This window comes from Hippichthys cyanospilos, chromosome 17 (assembly GCF_059441005.1).
Source record: "Hippichthys cyanospilos isolate Australia breed blue-spotted pipefish chromosome 17, RoL_Hcya_1.0, whole genome shotgun sequence".
In the NCBI taxonomy this organism is placed as follows: domain Eukaryota; kingdom Metazoa; phylum Chordata; class Actinopteri; order Syngnathiformes; family Syngnathidae; genus Hippichthys; species Hippichthys cyanospilos.
In genome coordinates, this window is record NC_142385.1 from 3,000,001 (window position 1) to 3,017,500 (window position 17,500).

Below are 17,500 nucleotides of genomic sequence, written 5' to 3' on the forward strand. Positions count from 1 at the left end.
CTGCATCAGTGATGTGGACAGATGCTTGCAGGCTGACATACAAGCTGTCTGGGCCACTTTACCCTACAGAGAAAAGAAGGAAGAGAGAAGATGAGGCTATGACAAAGAAGAGGATGATTGTGTATGCAAGGAAAAGAGAAGGGTTAGTGGTACGGTAAATGAGGAAAACTGCTGAATGAGGGAAGGTATGAAGTCATTGGAAGAACTAGAAATACAGTGATCCCGGTAACGGAGACGGGAATCCCGTCGCAAAAAGTAAAACCCGAGAAGTAGCGCCTCCACTTATCACATTTTCACATTTTTTTAAATGTCAAAAGTCTTGATTCTATACATATTATTTAAGACAAATATGACTGCAGTACACATATTTACTTCGATCCTAAATGATTAAACCTTATACACTGTACAGTAAGTGAGCAGTTAGCCCTTTCCTTTGAAGTCTTATGCAGCTGTGGTCAGCAGCAGCCCGGACGTTGAATGTTGAAAGTCAAATCTGTACATGACCAAACATGATAACAATGGAGAGTTCACATTTGAAATACCATTTTATTTTAAAAGAAATCTAGGTAGATTTCCAATGGTCTGTTTTTTTTTCCCGTCTAAAAAAAATCCGCGAAAGACCCGGGACATGAAAATCGAGCGCGAAGTAGCAAGGGATCACTGTAAAGCGAGGTACGGAAAAAGAAATTGTCATGAAAGGTGGGTGTTAGAAGAATGCAAATGTACTAAATGGACATCAGTTACAAGACACAAGACCAAACATCGATAAGTGAGACAAATATGCCGAAAGATAATACAGGATTTGTTTCCAATCATATGCCAACGGTGTTTGTTTATACAAAAAAGCAAAATTTGAATGAAAAGACATATAGAACGAATATATATATATATATATATATATATATATATATATATATATATATTTTTTTTTTTTTTTTTTTTTCTTTAGGTGTTTTTCCTTGGGTTCAAATCCCTACTGTCAAGAAAACTGAATGACTCTAACGCATGATATTGCGCATAAGGCCATGCCCTCAACGACAAAAACCCAATACACCAATACTATAGGATGTACAATAATTACACTTTATAAAAACCAATTTATTAATTTATACATCCTTCATCTCAACCACTCATCCACGAGGGTTGCAGTTGTGCTGAAGCCTTTCGGTTTATTCATTTGCAATCTATTTTGTTATGCTTGATGCCATACAATGCTATTTTTCCTTCATTAAAAACTCCTTCTTTGCATGAGTTACTTGTGTAAGAAGCTTAGTCATGGAACAATTCAGAAATCACTGTAATTGCATTCCGGTAATTAAAATATATTCATGTAAATAATTATAGGTGGTAAGACATTGATATTAAAAGAACCTATTGCAATATGTTGGAACTACGTATTCAGTCTTAGGGTAGGTTAATCCTTTCCCATCTCACGTTCCTACTCCAGACAATATCAATACTGACTATATGCAAATCCCGATGTAGTGAAGTAAAGATCGGACAGGTCACACTGACAATATTAATGTATTAGGGCCATAAAAAGGAGCAAATTCCTTTTGCTGTCATTAGGATAAACTTGACAATGTTTCCCCAATTCATGCAACAAAAGAAAAATCAATAATTCTACATAATCCTAAATGAGTAAAGCATGCAACAGTCAGAATGCAGTCTAACAGTGAGTGGGATGTAATGAAAAAAGAGTTTGGTAAGAATACTAACACAATTATTCTGGGTTGTTGGTAAATTGGGATTGTATTGCTAAAAGTATTTGCTCACCAGTCTTGACGTGCATATGAACTTGGGTGGCATACTATTTGTGATACACAGAGTCCATTATGACGCAGGACCCCCCTTTGCAGATATAATGGCTACAGCTCTTCTGGGAAGGTTGTGCACAAAGTTAAGGAGTGCATTTCTGAACATGTGTGAATATTTAACCATTCCTCCAGAAGTGTGTTAGAAAGGCACAATGATGATTTTAGACAAGAAGGCTTGGTTTTCAGTCTCCCCTTCACATTCATCCCAAAGTTGTTCCATCACATTGAGATCAGTACTCTGTGCAGGTCAGTCAAGTTCATCCATGTCAGACTCCCTCATTAATGCTTTAATGCAGTGGTCCCCAACCCCTGGTCTGTGGATCAACTGGTACCGGGCCACGTGGGCTGCACAAGAAATAATGTTTTGAAGATGATTTAGTTTAATGGTACGTGCACACCGAACGCGAACGAGGCGAAAAAGCGGAGCGTTTTGTATTGTAGTAAATGGAGTTCACGTGACTGGGCGCGAATGCGCGTCGGGTGACGCGATGGACGCGAATGGAGCGATGCGAATGGCCGCGCGCAGTCACGAGAAGCGAAATTTTGCCTTTCCTATGGTTACATTTTTTTGTTTTTACTTTTTCCGCGTTTCGCGTCGCGACAGCCAATCAACTTCGGGAACGTTCAATGGCTCACGCAGGGGGCAGGAGTGAATAATGGCGGCCGCTTTGCGGTTACCGGGAGCGATCCAACACGGCCAGCAGAGCTTTCAATACAAAACGGAGCCAAGCAAGAGCACTCCCCTGGCTTGTAGAAAGCCGGAAGCGAGAACCTGGGACAACTGGTATGTACAGCGTTTGCTTCACTCAACAGCTGTTGAACCATAGATACTGTGCTAAGCTAATGATAGCGCAGCATTGCCAGCACAATATTTAGCAGCCAGATTGTTCTTTTATTGTACTTTGTGCACATTTGTAAGTGACCATTGTAGTGGTATTAATACAAAGTGTCAAAAAACAACAATGTAAGGCGTTGAACGGTCCGTGGTGATGAAAAGGTTGGGTACCACTGCCTTAATGGACCTTGCTGGACCACTGATGCACAGTCATGTAGGAGGAGGGAGGGGACAACTTGCCACAATGTTGGGAGCATAGATTTGTCCAAAATCTCTTGCTATGCTGAAGCATTTGGTTCCTTTTACTGCAACTCAGGGGTCAAGATCAGCTCCTGAAAACAACTCCACACCATAATTGTCCCTCCATAAAACTTGGCACAATGCAGCCAGACAAGTACCGCTCCCTTGGCACTCGGCAAATGTCGACTCATTCGTCAGATTGGAAGATGGTGAAGTGTGATTCGCCAATCACTGCTCTGGAGTCCAGTGGCAGCATTCGCTATACCACTGCATCTGACACTGCACTGATTGCACTTGGGGATGTGTGGTTTTCATGCAGCTGTATAGCCACAGAAACTCTCTCCACTTTGTTCTTAATCGGAAGATCACATGAAGTTTGGAGGTTTGTCACAATTGACTTTAAAATTGACCACATTTTCACAATATGTGTCTTCCCATGTGCTAACTCCATTCAATTAGTTTACGTGACCTTCCACTCTGTCGCCGAGTTGCTGTCCACATTCTTATAAAACAGCAAAGAGTCAAGTGGAATATTTAGAAGCAAAGGAATTTCCTGACTTGTTGCCCCAGCATCATCCCATCAACAGTCCCACGCTTTTTATTCAGTGAGCTCCAGAGAATGGCTTTCTTTCACATGTTTGTAAAAACAGTATGGATGCCTTAGATGATTGATATTATACACCTTTAACTATCAATGTGTGAGTAAATACTTTCAGCAATGTAATTTAGCTTGGGCACAATATGTATGACAACATCCAAGCCCAAATTAAAATCGCCAGCTCAGTAAAAACAAACATTGGAAGATTACAAATAAAGCAGTGCTTGGCATATGAGTAAATATTCAAGTAGACAAAGAACAGCAGCTTTTATCATTTGATGCCACAGTGTTTTGACATTTAACGCTCTATATCGGAACCATAATCTTTCAGGGAAAGACACCAGAGTATATCTTGAGACAATTTGGAAAAAGTATAAGCTGAAAGAAAACAGATTTGGAGCAATGGCTCAGCCACTGCAAAATACAAGCATGCTTTCATCACCCCCTGCAAGTGAAACTACAGTATTAAGTACAACATTCAGGTAGAAATACTCACCGACATTGATGCATGGTCATTGTTGTTATTCTGAGCAGACCCCAAACCAACCCAAAATGGACAAAGGGTGGGGAAAACAGGAAAGGACAGGACAAGAAATGCGGCAAGAATAAATGGACAGGAGGAGGAAAATTTTAAATAAGGCAATATTGCGTGCTTAACACAAGTCAAACTGTTCAAGGAATAAAACAGGTAGGAAATATTAGAAAAAATACAAGTTATTCAGGAGGGTGTGGACACTGAGGTAGTCAAAAAACAAGTGGAACTAGAGCTGCAAGCAGCTATAAAGGGCCCTCGCAGACCTGTGCACGTTGGGGTATGAACAGGTCGGGGTATGAACAAGGACTATGAATGATGAAAAATTTGTTGTAGATCACTTCAGTGCAGGACTATTACCAAATATGTAAAATTTAGACAAGGTGGGACAATGTGTGTGGAGTTACTGCAGCTTTTATTGTTCAAATTTTGTGACTTTCAATGCCATATAGGCCACACCCACTGTCGAAACATTGTACTGATTTGTGGGGGGCATAAGGCATGGCCACTGGCTTTTCAGAAAACATTTAAGGGATATATCACTTCAAGGGGCTCAGCAGAGTACATAAAAACATTAAGGATTTGCTATATTTTTTGCTGCCACTAGGTGGCGCTCGTACTATGATAAAAAATAGGCTTGTAGGTGTGTTTCACATTGGACTCCCATCCCATATATGAAGTTTTGCAAACATCAGATCATCTAGGTCCAATTACAGCAACTTTTACCGTTTTGGGGAGACATCAGACTTTGAGTTTGCATAGAGGCCACACCCTTTAATGAAAAGTCATAAAAGTTGAGAACCTTAATGTTCCAATGTGTCATAGCTTTTCTGACCATTTTTTAGTTCATTTAGTCAAACAGGCATTTCACAGTACATAAAAGTATAAAAAATGATATATTTGTCCGCCACTGGGTGGCGCTGTAAATGATTTGAAAGTTTATCACATAGCTGTATTATTGCATTACTTTGAAAGGCCCAGGAAAGTTTCAGATGGTTTGAAGCTGTCATAGCTGAGTTATTAAGATTTTTGTTACTCTTGGCAAAGGAAGTATTAAACATAATTTGAAGCTCCGCCCCCATCTTTTATGTCAAGAGATCTTCACGATATTTGGACTATGTGTGCCCCTCAGTTGGATAATGATTCATGCCAAAGTTGAAGGTAATGGGGTGAATCATTTAAGAGAAAAAGGCACTAGTTTGAGACCAGCTAATGTCTAAGAATGGGACAAAACTGCACATTAAAAAAATTCATAACAATTTTTCTGTACATCCTAGCACATCACTTGTATTGACTTTTTTGTAGGGCATTTAGTCATTCATTTGCCTACAAAGTTTCATAGCTGTAGGTCAAACCAAACAGGATTGACTGTAATCGTTCGACTAATGACATTTTTTGCAGCCACTAGGTGGCGCTAGCTTTAAACTGGAATATATTTTTGTCGATATGTTCAGGAGAATATTTTCATCCAATGTGTGAAATTGTGAGAAGATCAGATCATCTGGGTAAAATTACAGCAACTTTTACTGGACAGATAAAGCTTCGGAATGAAAATGGCCGTAGAGGCCACACCCATTATCGAAACTTCGTAAAATTTGGTGGAGGTCAGCAGGGCTGTCTAGAGGCTTTTCAGACTTAATTTCAGCGATATTACTTCAAAGGGCTCAGCTAAACACATAAAAATGTTTAAAAAATGCTATATTTTTGGCTGCCACTAGGTGGCGCTCGCACTATAACAAAAAATACGTTAATAGGTGTATTCCGCATTGAAAACCCATCAAATATATGAAGTTTAGAAAAGATAAGCCCTTCTGGGACCAAACACAGCAACTTTGTTCGTTTTGGCGAGACATCAGACGGACATTTTTGTTTGCCACTAGATGGCTTTATAAGCAATTGAAGATTTTTTTAAACACTTGTGTTAAGGGCTTGAGTCTTCATGTTTCTGTGAATTTTCAGATTTTTCCAAGCTTGTAAAGCTGAGTTATAAAGGTTTGTTTCACATGTGGCAAAGTAATCATCAAAGGCATAATATAAAGCCCCGCCCCCAACATATTTGATGGCGGATCATCACAAAAATTTGAACAATTGTGCCTCACAGTCAGATAAAACATCACAGCAAATTTGAAGTCGATCAGGTCAAGGGTTTGGGAGAAAAAAGGAGCAGTTCGGGACCTGCAAATGAGCAAAAACGGGCCAAAAGTGCACATTCAAAAATTCATAACTCTCTTTCTGTACATCTGAGCACATGGCTCGCGCTGACTTTTTTGTAGGGCTCGAGGTCCTACATGAGGCTACAAATTTTTGGAGCTCTAGGTTAAACGGGCCGGGAGTGAGAGGCTATTTTCCAATCATAAGGCCATTTTGGGGCCAATTACAGCCACTTTTTTCGTTTTGGCGAGTCATCTGACTTTGAGGTGGCGTGCAGACTACGCCCATTATCGAAAAGTCGTAAAATTTTAAAACCTTAATAATCCATGTATTAATGATATTCTGACCAATTTTCATTTGTTTTACTCAAACAGACTGAGCACAATACATGAAAGTGTAAAAAATGACATTTTAATCAACCACTAGGCGGCGCTAGTAGGTATTTAAAAAAACTTTTTTTAAAGGTGTTAAAGACATAAGTTTCCATGTGTCTATGAAGTTTTAGATTTTTTTAAGCTAGTACATCAAAGTTATTAAGGTTTTTGTCCCTCTTGGCGAAGGAAAAATTGAACACATAATTTGAAGCCACGCCCCTATCATATATGCCAGCGGATCTGCACCAAATTTTGCCCACTTGTGCCCCTATGTGTGAATATTGACCACAGCAAATTTGAAGGCGATTGAGTAAAGCGTTTAGGAGAAACAAAGAGCAGTTTGGGACCTGCAAACGTGCAAAAATGGGCCAAAAATGCACATTCAAAAAATCATAACTCTTTTTCTGTACATCTGAGCACATGGCTCGCGCTGACTTTTTTGTAGGTCTGTAGGTCCTACATATGGCTAAAAATTTTCGTAGCTCTAGGTCAAACGGGCCGGGACCAGGTGCACTTTTTCAACCTTAGGTGGCGCTGCAGAGCCATTTTTTTTGCATTGTTTTGGGAAACACAAAAATATCCAATTTTTCACCAGGCCCGACAAATGTGCAAATTTTGGTGACTTTTCGTGCATGTTTAGGCCCTCAAAAATGGAAAAGCGCTGCACAGTAAATAATAATAATAATAATAATAATAATAATAATAATAATAATCTGGAGAAAAACAAGAGGGCTCTCGCAGCGGTAGCTGCTCGGGCCCTAACAAGGCAGAAAAGTAAAGGTTTGGGTGGAAAGGGCTTAGTTAAAGGGAGTGAAACAAGGTGTCATTTCAAAGGCTATTGAGTAATTGACTAATACTTGGTCACCATGCTAACGCTAAACGAACTATGTTACAATGTCTTAGTTAAAGATGACATGCAAGAGCTGTCAAGTAAGAAAGTTAGTGTCATGGGTATTGACAAATCAACATACAACATTCCAAATTATCGTATTACAACCAGACATTAAGACTGTTTTTCATAAAAAAATAACTTCTAGACTATAGATATCTGCGGCAGATATTGTGAACATTTTACAAATGGTGGGTTTTTCAACAAAACAAATAGATACTGCCATCAAAAAGGCAATTACCTAAGCAGCACAAAGTTTCAAAGAAGTGCAAATTCTTTAATTAGACTAGAACGATGACCCAGTCAAAATAATTACATTCAAAGGTTACAAAGTAGCGCCAACTCACTGGGAGATGTGTGAAGACTTGAAATGTGGATCGTAAGAAATTTATCAGGTCCATGAGATAACCTGAAGCCCGACCGTCCGATTCTGCCATGCTCCATTCATAATCTGCAAGCTGGATGAACTCATCTATTTTCTGGTTCAATTTGGTATATATTTCTCCTTCAGCAGCATGACGGGCATCCTGGATCACATAGATCACATAAGTCTTTAATGGAAAATGTACACACATACATCAATAAACAAACTTATTGGGACACCAAGATGGGATGGAAGGGCACTCATTACAAAAATGTAATTTCTAACATGATAAAACAAATTACAGTTGATGTAACAAAGTATGCACTGTACAGTGGGATTAAAACACTTAAATACAGAAAAAAAAATCACAGTACAAAAAATGATGATGAGGCCTTACCTTGAAAGTAGACAAGCCATAGAGTCTTGTAGTATGCACTGTTTCAGGGGACACATTGGTAATATTTGTTATAAACTCTTCAAGATACCTGCAGGCCTGCTCTAGGTGGGTGGTATTGATGATGATCTGCACCAGCTTTGGGGAGAAAACAAGTTTCCTTTCAGTCAACACGAATGTAGGGAGTGACATTTACTGGCAGCATTGTCATACCTCAGTTAACCCTATATGGGGCTTTTTGATGAGGTTTTGCAGACAACTGCTGAGTGTTCTTGTCAGCAGCAGGTTAGTTGATTTCCGCAACATATCATCAATTTCTGTTGAACTAAAGGAAAAAAAACAACCAGTTATGTTACATCATTAGCTTAAAGAAGGAAAAAGCAAAGTAAAAGTAAAAAGTTGAAAACAACCTAAAATGGAATTTTAACTTCTTGGACCTTTTAACTACCGTAGTTTACACACTATAAGGCGCACCCAAAAGCCTGATTTTTTTAAAAAAAAGCTTACGGTGCGCCTTAAAATCGGGTGCGCCTAATATATAGATCATATATATATATATATATATATATATATATATATATATATATATATATATATATATATATATATATACATGCACTGACTACATAAACTATAGTTTATGCCTAAAAAAAATCCAGTTCAAACCGACCTGGCCCGAGGGTATTAAAGCAGACTCAGCCCAGCGCGATTAATTAACTTGATTTGCAAGCCCAACCCGTTTTTTTTTTTTTGAGGACTTAAGAGTGTGTGGCACCACTCTCATGATTGTCGTTTAAATTTCCCTGACTTTCGTTTATTCGTAACTTCTTTGTGCTCCATATCGAAAGAGCGGTTCAAAAATATATAATGCATGCCGAGGAAAAAAATAAAAAGACGGGGGCACCAGGCCTTCACCTGCGCTTGGCTCCTCACTCATACGGTTGCATGTTTGTTGTTTGAATTTCCCTGACTTTCGTTTATTCGTAACTTTTTTGTGCTTTTTAACGAAATAGCGGGTTGAAAATATTTAATGCATGCCGAAGAAAAAACTAAAAAGACGGCGGCGCCACGCCTTAATCAGCGCTTGGCTCCTCACTCATACCGCTGTATGTTTGTCGTTTGAATTTCCCTGATTTTCGTTTATTCGTAACTTCTTTGTGCTCCATAACGAAATAGCGGGTTGAAAATATTTAATGCATGCCGAGGAAAAAAAATAAAAAGACGGCGGCGCCTGGTCTCCACCTGCGCTAGGCTCCTCACTCATACAGTTGCATGTTTTTCATTTAAATTTCCATCACTTTCGTTGATTCCTAACTTCTTTGTGCTCCACAACGAAATAGCTGGTCAAAAATATATAATGCATGCCGAGGGGAAAATCGAAAGGATTGTGGTGCCGCGCGTTCACGAGTGCATGGTTTGATCTGGATCTATTCTGCGCTCTGCGGCTCCTGTTTAGTAGTTAAATAGCAATTACAGATAACGCATTCTATGTTTTTTCAGATGTTTTTTTTTTAATAACAAATATTTCTTAGTATAATAGCCATACAACACTTATATTGTATGAAAAAATACAATTTATATTCTATTAATAAAGTTTGATGACTTTGCTGATTGTTTTTAATACATTCCCTTTAGTGAAGCACCATCTAGTGGCTGCATAACGCAACTCTATCTAGTGGATGCATAAAGCAACCCCAGGCAGTACTATAGTTTCAACTTTATGTGCGCCTTATAATCCGGTGCGCCTTATAGTGCGAAGAATACAGTATGTTATTAATTTGTCACCCTAACCACGTCCAATTTTCCTTCATTGATGCATTTCTAAGTATACATTGAATATGCTGCTATCTCAGCACCAGCCCTGCCCAAGCAGATTAGGGGCTTCCATCGCAGTGAGGAGGAAGAACCTCATACCACCTATTACACTGTCCCTGTACTGCCCATGCAGCGTAAAAACATGCCCACTTTATCTGAGCAGTCGTGGCTATTTTTACTTTCGGTTGTACTTTCGGAGATTCTGCACAATGTTGGCCAAGTAAAAAATAATGTTTATTTTATTTGTTGAACTGTAGATCATGTCGAAGAGGCAACAATGTGTGTTTGGAAGCACAGTCAGACAACCAGCAGCCGTTTGTGATCTTCACTCACCGGAGGACTGCACGATACACCTTGCCAATAAATTAGTGGATTTGTCATAAAATTACAAATGACGCCAAAGCAGTAAGTACATGTTAGCCTTGTTGTATAGAAATGAACCATGTGCATTGGAAGAATTTATACAGTTAAAAAGAATTATGCACATTGGTCATGTTAGTTTTCTTCTTTGTTAAAGGTTTGCTGCCTGTCAACTTTAGAATGACGTCATGAATGGGGAGCGGCAAGCGCAGTTCAGTCAATTAGATGTTTCACTTCCTGGTTAGAAATATTGCAAAAAACAAACAAAAATTTCATATTTCATAAGAAATTAAACCCCCACGCATTAAAGATGCCTCGTCAAATACGTAATTAAACGGTCAATGGTCAAAAGGCAAGGTTTCATCATTTATATGCATGTATACAGGTCTTTTAATATCTATCTGCTTTGATAAATATTAGGACACAATGTGAATTATTGAACTATTTACAGATTCTAACTGAGAGGTACCTGCGGTGAAGTGATTCAGAAAACTTGAGGCTGGCATAAATGAATTCTTTGACTTGAATATATATCTGTGGCACAGACTGGGACATTGGCAGCTTTTTGGGAAAATCCTGCTACTCACAAAAAAGAAACAAAAACAATACAAAAATTGGTTTGAACAATATATTTATTATCAAAATGTGTATGTGATCTGGATACTTTAAAAACTTTGTCACATTCCCATGAAATATATCAGGGATAAGAATGAATGTGTAAGATTTAGACCGTTTTTCATTACGGACAGCAGGAGGTGCTGCAATTACCATTGTCTGTAGCTATAACAAACATGGCAGCCTCCAGAGGAGTGCCACCCCCCATGTAATGTAATTTAATAACTTGACCTACGATTAAATTGAAAACATATTGTTGGTTAAGAACACATTTATTTGGCAAGTTTTTTTTTTTTATAATCATCTAATTTATTCAAATATCACGCTGAGATTTTTTGCAGAACTACTTTGGGAAATAATACAGTTTTCCAGGTTCAACGTGGTATTGTTAAGCAAGTGCTGATGATGAGCAGGGCCAATAAATAACATCTCCGTTTTACTAGGGTTGAGAAGCAGAAAATTGGAAGACATCCATTGTTTAATCTCGGCAAGGCAGGCCTCCACTTTACTGCACTTGCACGGATCCGTTATTTCTAAGGGCATATAGAGTTGGGTATCATCAGCAGAGCAATGAAAACTAATAGCATGTTTACGTATAATATCGCCAAGAAGAATAATTCATTCATGCATTTGTTACGTCGCGCCTAGACTATTGTAACGTTTTGTTTTCTGGACTTCCCATGTCCTATATTAAAAGCCTGCAGTCTGTACAGAATGCAGCAGCGAGACTATTGACAAGGACGAGAAAGTTCAATCATATTACTCCGATTCTAGCTGACCTGCATTGGCTTCCAATACATGTGAGATGTGATTTTAAGGTGCTGTTAATTACTCATAAAATTTTACACGGTTTAGCTCCTTCCTATCTCGTCGACTTAGTATCACCATACTGTATGTTCCGTCCCGACAACTTCGATCACAAAATGCCGGTTTGCTATCGACCCCACGGACTAAAAAGAAGTCCGCGGGATCAAGGGCATTTTCCATTTGCGCGCCAGTACTATGGAATGCCCTACCTATGGAAGTTCGCGCAGTCACCTAAGTAGAAATCTTTAAATCCTGACTAAAAACACATTTATATTCAAAAGCATTTACTTTAATTGAGCCTGTCTGCAGCTGTCTTCTTTTTTCTTTTTTCCTGCCCCCCTCTTCCGGCCGGGAGAGGGGGCTAACTAGATGGTGAGGGTCTACTTGACCGCCTACATTGGCTCCTGCGCTGATCGGCCATCGTAGGTTAGGAGATCGGCCGTCTGCGGTCCACCTGGTTGGAATGTGGGATGGTTCCTGCCCAATGGCTTTGCCTGCTGTCAAGACATCACTGCACTATATAGCACAATATGTTTTCTGTGATTTATATTGTTTATGTGTATGTCTGTATTTGGTACATGCAGCATCCACTTCAACCTGTGGGCCTGGAAGGGGGCTCCTCCTACTTGTGGTCCCTTTTGGAGGTTTCTGATTTTCTCCTAATTGGGGTTTTTGAGTTTTTCCTTCCCCTTCTGGGAGCTTTGACAGGGGATGCTGTTGTGTACCTTACACTGAAAAGATGTCTCTGTACGACTTTTTTTTCCGAAAGAGGTCTCCACATGACCTCTTTTCATCTGTGAAGCCCTTTGAGACTTCGGTGATTTAGGGCTATACAAATAAAATTTGATTGATTGATTGATCTAATTTATTCCTTTTTAATACAAAACGGTCTAAATCTTGCACTTTCAGAAATTGGTAACAAGATTAATTGCCATTTGATGGAAAACCCATCTGTTAACATTATATTACAAACATTTATAATAAAAGTTTCCGAACATTTTAACTTTTGATCAACTTTGGTCTTGTAGAACACTAGTAAGTCAGCATAATTAATACAGGGAATCCCCGTTTACCTTCTCTATCTCTGCATCGTAAAATGGGAAGCGACTGACGACCAGTTTATACTCGTCCTCTGTTTCCACCGGTACGGGACTGTAGTTGTCCAATTCAAAGATCTCCCTGCAGAAATATAGTTAACACATTAAAATAATGGTCATTTATTTCTTTTCAAATTATTTGTATTCATATTTTACAAAAAAATATACAATGTCCAATGCCAAGTTGCAATAGTGTCCAGACAATATTTTGGTATTTGCAGTAGCAATTGATCAGTTATACAGTGGAACCACTATAAAACCTTAGACATCTTTGCTGCAGTTTTTTCCAAGCACTATTTGTGAGTAAACAATTGAAAATTTGTAACGAAGCAAAGCTGAACGGACACTTAAAGGGGCACTTAAAAAATTTTCACTTAAAAGTTTTTCATTAAAACGGAATGACTTAAATGATTATAAATTTAAAAAACTTGCAAATACATGTGTTCTTAACGACCAACAGTATGTTTTAAATATACGTAATCGTAGGTCTAATTATCATTAAATTATATTACATGGGGGGTGGCACTTCTCCAGAGGCTGCCATGTCTGTTGTAGCTACGGACAACTGTAAATGCAGCACCTCCTGTTGTCTGTATGAAAAAGTGTCAAATCTTACACAGTGTCCCTTTAACTGTATACCACACCTGATGAACAAATATTTTGTAAAGATGGCTGGATGTGACGAGGGGTCTTAAATGTGTGGGGCTTTTAATTTTTCACTACGTTCATTTCCAATCACCTCGTCATACTTTACAAATTGTATGGTTATAGGGATGTGAATATAACGCCCATACTGCATTGTGAGATTAGACTTGCCAGTATCATTGTTGGGTTCCGATATTAAACTAAGCATATCCTCATTAAAAAACATGACTTTTTACCCTATTCATTTGAGCACAGCTCCGTGGACTACATGTTTCATGATGCTTTGCATCACAGTGTAACTTGGACTAGGTTAACGAGCAAGTACCGGTTCTGGACAGATACTCGGCCTTATTTCAGTGTATCAGTACTCACAACAGTTGCTGCTATCGAATGCTACGACAAAAGTTTCTGACTTTAGCGCAAACCGCCATGAGTACGTGGAGCAATCAAATGCAGTTGGACATTTCACACTAAAAAAAAAAAAAATACAAATGAGTTAAACATTAATAACTGCAAATATCTCAATAATATGGGATTTGTAATCCTCCATTCTAGTCGTGGTTGGAATTCAAATTGCAAATTAATTATGGAACCCTTGAGATGAACCACCTCATTTTAGAGGGGATCCAACATCCAAATACACTCATCAATACAAAAAGACTACACATCCAACACATTTTTACACAAAGTTATCCACCCCTTCCCAACCAAACATACAAAAGCTCGTGGCCATGTTGAAATGGCTGTCATAGTAGAAGCATAATAGTTTCAATCTGTTAAATTTACGGAGAATTAAAGAAGGCAAAGGTGAGTTTTTTTTTTTTTGTCATGGCATTTTGTGCAATGCCAGCAACATCTCTTTCACTTGCTGAAAGTGAGTGGTTCACTCGCTCCAAGCAAGCAAGAGTGCTAACTGAGCAAGAGAGAGAAAAAGTCAGAGACAAAAATACACCTCATTCTCCTTTCATTGAGTTGTGTTCACCTCATCCGTTATTGTTGTTTTGGTATTTCTGACCAGCACACACCATTTTGAGCACAGAATTGTGACATTTGTCGCTTGGCCATTCAGGCTGATATTGCATGTCAAACGACCAGATATGTATCAGATTTATAAGCAAATACCCAAGTGGCCTGGGTTGCATTTGAAAAAAAAAATGGATCTGTGTCGTTTACACTATCAACAAAAGATCAGATATCGGCCAAATAGAGGGGAAAAAAAAAATCTTAATTGAGTCACTTCAAGCTGCAGTGTGAACCTAGCCTACATTATGTTCCTTAAATGTAAATGACAATACCTGCCATTTTAAAGTGAATGTTCATTTGTTTTTTCAGGGATATCTAGTGCCTTTCTCTTAGTAATCTAGGCAAACACATTTCAGTGAAAAAAAATATGCCAATTTCCACGACAGTCTCTACTTTGAAAATGGAATGGAAACCACCACCCAAAGGTCATACGGTGAGGGGCTCACATACTCCTAACACGACCTTTGAGTTTGATATGTGCAACGTGTTTTTTCGGTTAGGAGAGGCAGAGCGCGCAAGGACTTGATTTCCTTAAGCTCCCAAGAGTGTGACTACAAGTCTACTGCCATCTTCTGGTAAATTGTATAAAAACGTGTCTTTTCTGCAGTAGACGACAGTGCTTATTGGCCACCCATCAATATTAGAGGACGTGGGCCAGCAGAAGTTTGAACACCGGCCTCATTTGGCTCCAAGGGCCAGACTTTGGACATTCCTGGTTTCATGTGTAATTGTTGTAAAGATTTTTAGACTCTGTTCATCACCTTTAAGACAAGCGGGATCCACAGACATAAACAACATGCGTCATGATCACAAAAATTTTAGCTATACTCGCTACTGTTGAAGTGACTATCTTATCGTATGTGTAGGAAATTCATTTCAAATATTCATCATACCTTCAAAACATGGAAGGTAGAAACATAAAAGCTGAGCAATGTTATTAGTTACCCTGAAAAAGTAACCTCAGTTACTTTACTAATTATTTCTTTCAAAGAGTAACTGTAATTTACTGATTATTAATAGGTAAATTACTTTAATAACGACAATCCGCAGATACTAAAAATTTTGCTCAACATAAACATTATGCCCAATTTTGACACTTATATTGAATTGCATTAAAGGGACAAAGTGTAAGATTCAGACAGTTTTTCATTAAAATAAAACAAAACAAATTAAGTGATTATAAATTTTAAAAAACGTGTAAATAAATGTGTTTTTAGGGACCAACAGTATGTCTTAAATATAATTGTAGGTCTAGTTATCATTAAATTGTATGACATGGGGGGTGGCACTCTTCTGGAGGCTGCTATGTCTGTTATAGCTATGGACAACAGTAATGTGTCCGTAATGAAAAACGCAATCTTACATATTGTCCCTTTAAATAATAAAATTTGCTTTTCTTAAAGACAAAAAAAAGAGAAAAGGCAATCATTTTGACATATCATAATAATAGTGCTATTTGACATTTACATATGTTTGATAACATTTAGAGTTTGATAACATTTAAAGTTTTGTGGTGAATAATGCTACCCTGAAATCTTGATGTCATCAAGGAGAATTAAATCTATTCTATGTATAGTGGGTACAGAAAATATTCAGGGCCCTTTTTTTTCTTCGTGTGATTGCAGCCATTCGCCAAAATAAAATAAAAAAGTTCATCTTATTTTTCATAAAAGTACACTCAGCATCCCATCTTGACATAAATAAAACAGAAATGTAGAAATTTGGTAAATGTATTAAAAATGAAAAAAGTGAAATTACATGGGCATCATTACATGGGCGTAAGTATTTAGAGCTAGTGCTCAGTATTGAGTAGTAGCACCCTTTTGAGCTAATAAATCCATGAGTCTTCTTGGCAATGATGCAAACCTTTTCGGGATCCTCTGCCATTCTTCCTTGCAGACTCTCTCTTTAGTTCTGTCAGGCTGGATGGTGAATGATGGTGGAGAGCCAATTTCAGGCTTTTCCTAGGATGCTCAATTGGATTTAGGTCAGGGCTCAGGCTGGGCCAGTCAAGAACAATCACAGAAGTGTTATGAAGAAACTCCTTTGTTATTTTAGCTGTGTGCTTAGAGTAAGTGCCCTACTGAAAGATGAACCTTCAGTACAGTCTGAGGTCTTGAGCACTCTGGAAGTGGTTTTCTTTCAGGATATCGCTTTCTTTGGCCGCAGTCATCTTCAATTGCAACTAGTCTTTATTTTTTGTAGGACGGGGGGGGGGGCTGCAGCTGAAAAACACCCCCACAACATGTTGCTCCCACCATGTTTCACTGTTGGAGTTGTGTAGGGCAGGTGATGAGCATGGCTGGTTTACTCCCCACGTACCGTTTTAAACTAATGGCAAAAAGTTCAATCTTGGGTTCATCAGAACAGAGAATCTGATTTCTCAGTCTGAAAGTTATTACTCTATGTGGGCTTTCATGATTTTTAGATTGAGGAGAAGCTTCCCTTGAGCTTTGGCTTCTTCCTTACCTTTCTCACCAAGACTCTTTTCAGTTTGGCTGGATGGCCAGGTCTAGGAAGAGCCTTACAAAACGCTTCCATTTGATGATGATGGAGGCTCTATGAAGGCACTATGTTCCTAGGAACTTGAGTGCTGCAGAAAATGTTTTGTAACCTTGGCCAGATCTGTGCCCTGAAACAATTCTGTCTCTGAGCTCCTTGGGTAGTTCTATTGACTTCATGATTCTTATTTGCTCTGACAAGCACTGTGAGCTGTAGGGTCATATATAGATAGCTGTGTGCCTTTCCTAATCAAATCCAGTCAGTTTCATTATACAGCTGAACTCCAAAGAAGGAGCAGAATCATCGCAAGAAAGTTCAGGAAGAAATTGGCAGCATGTGAGTTAAACATGAGTGTCACTGCAAAGTATCTGAATACTTATCACTATACGTGCTGTGTGTACAACACATAGAAATATAAAGAACTATTTTGATTTTGGCAAAA

At 38.5% G+C, this 17,500-nt stretch overlaps 1 protein-coding gene across 4 annotated transcripts in view; it reads right to left on the reverse strand.

The window, feature by feature from the left end:
* Window positions 1-17,500, reverse strand: part of exoc6 (exocyst complex component 6) — a 63,761-nt gene that overhangs the window by 19,534 nt on the left and 26,727 nt on the right. For 2 of the 4 annotated variants that reach the window (XM_088439064.1, XM_088439066.1), the window contains exons 15-21: window positions 12,865-12,970; window positions 10,839-10,948; window positions 8,408-8,519; window positions 8,198-8,332; window positions 7,784-7,963; window positions 3,987-4,016; window positions 1-63 (exon numbers count right to left, since the gene is read on the reverse strand). The exon at window positions 1-63 is cut by the window's left edge and continues 79 nt beyond it. In XM_088439064.1, coding sequence (XP_088295190.1) covers window positions 1-63; window positions 3,987-4,016; window positions 7,784-7,963; window positions 8,198-8,332; window positions 8,408-8,519; window positions 10,839-10,948; window positions 12,865-12,970 — 736 coding nt within the window. The remainder of the gene's footprint in view (window positions 64-3,986; window positions 4,017-7,783; window positions 7,964-8,197; window positions 8,333-8,407; window positions 8,520-10,838; window positions 10,949-12,864; window positions 12,971-17,500) is intronic. The other 2 variants (XM_088439068.1, XM_088439067.1) reach the window with 1 other exon arrangement.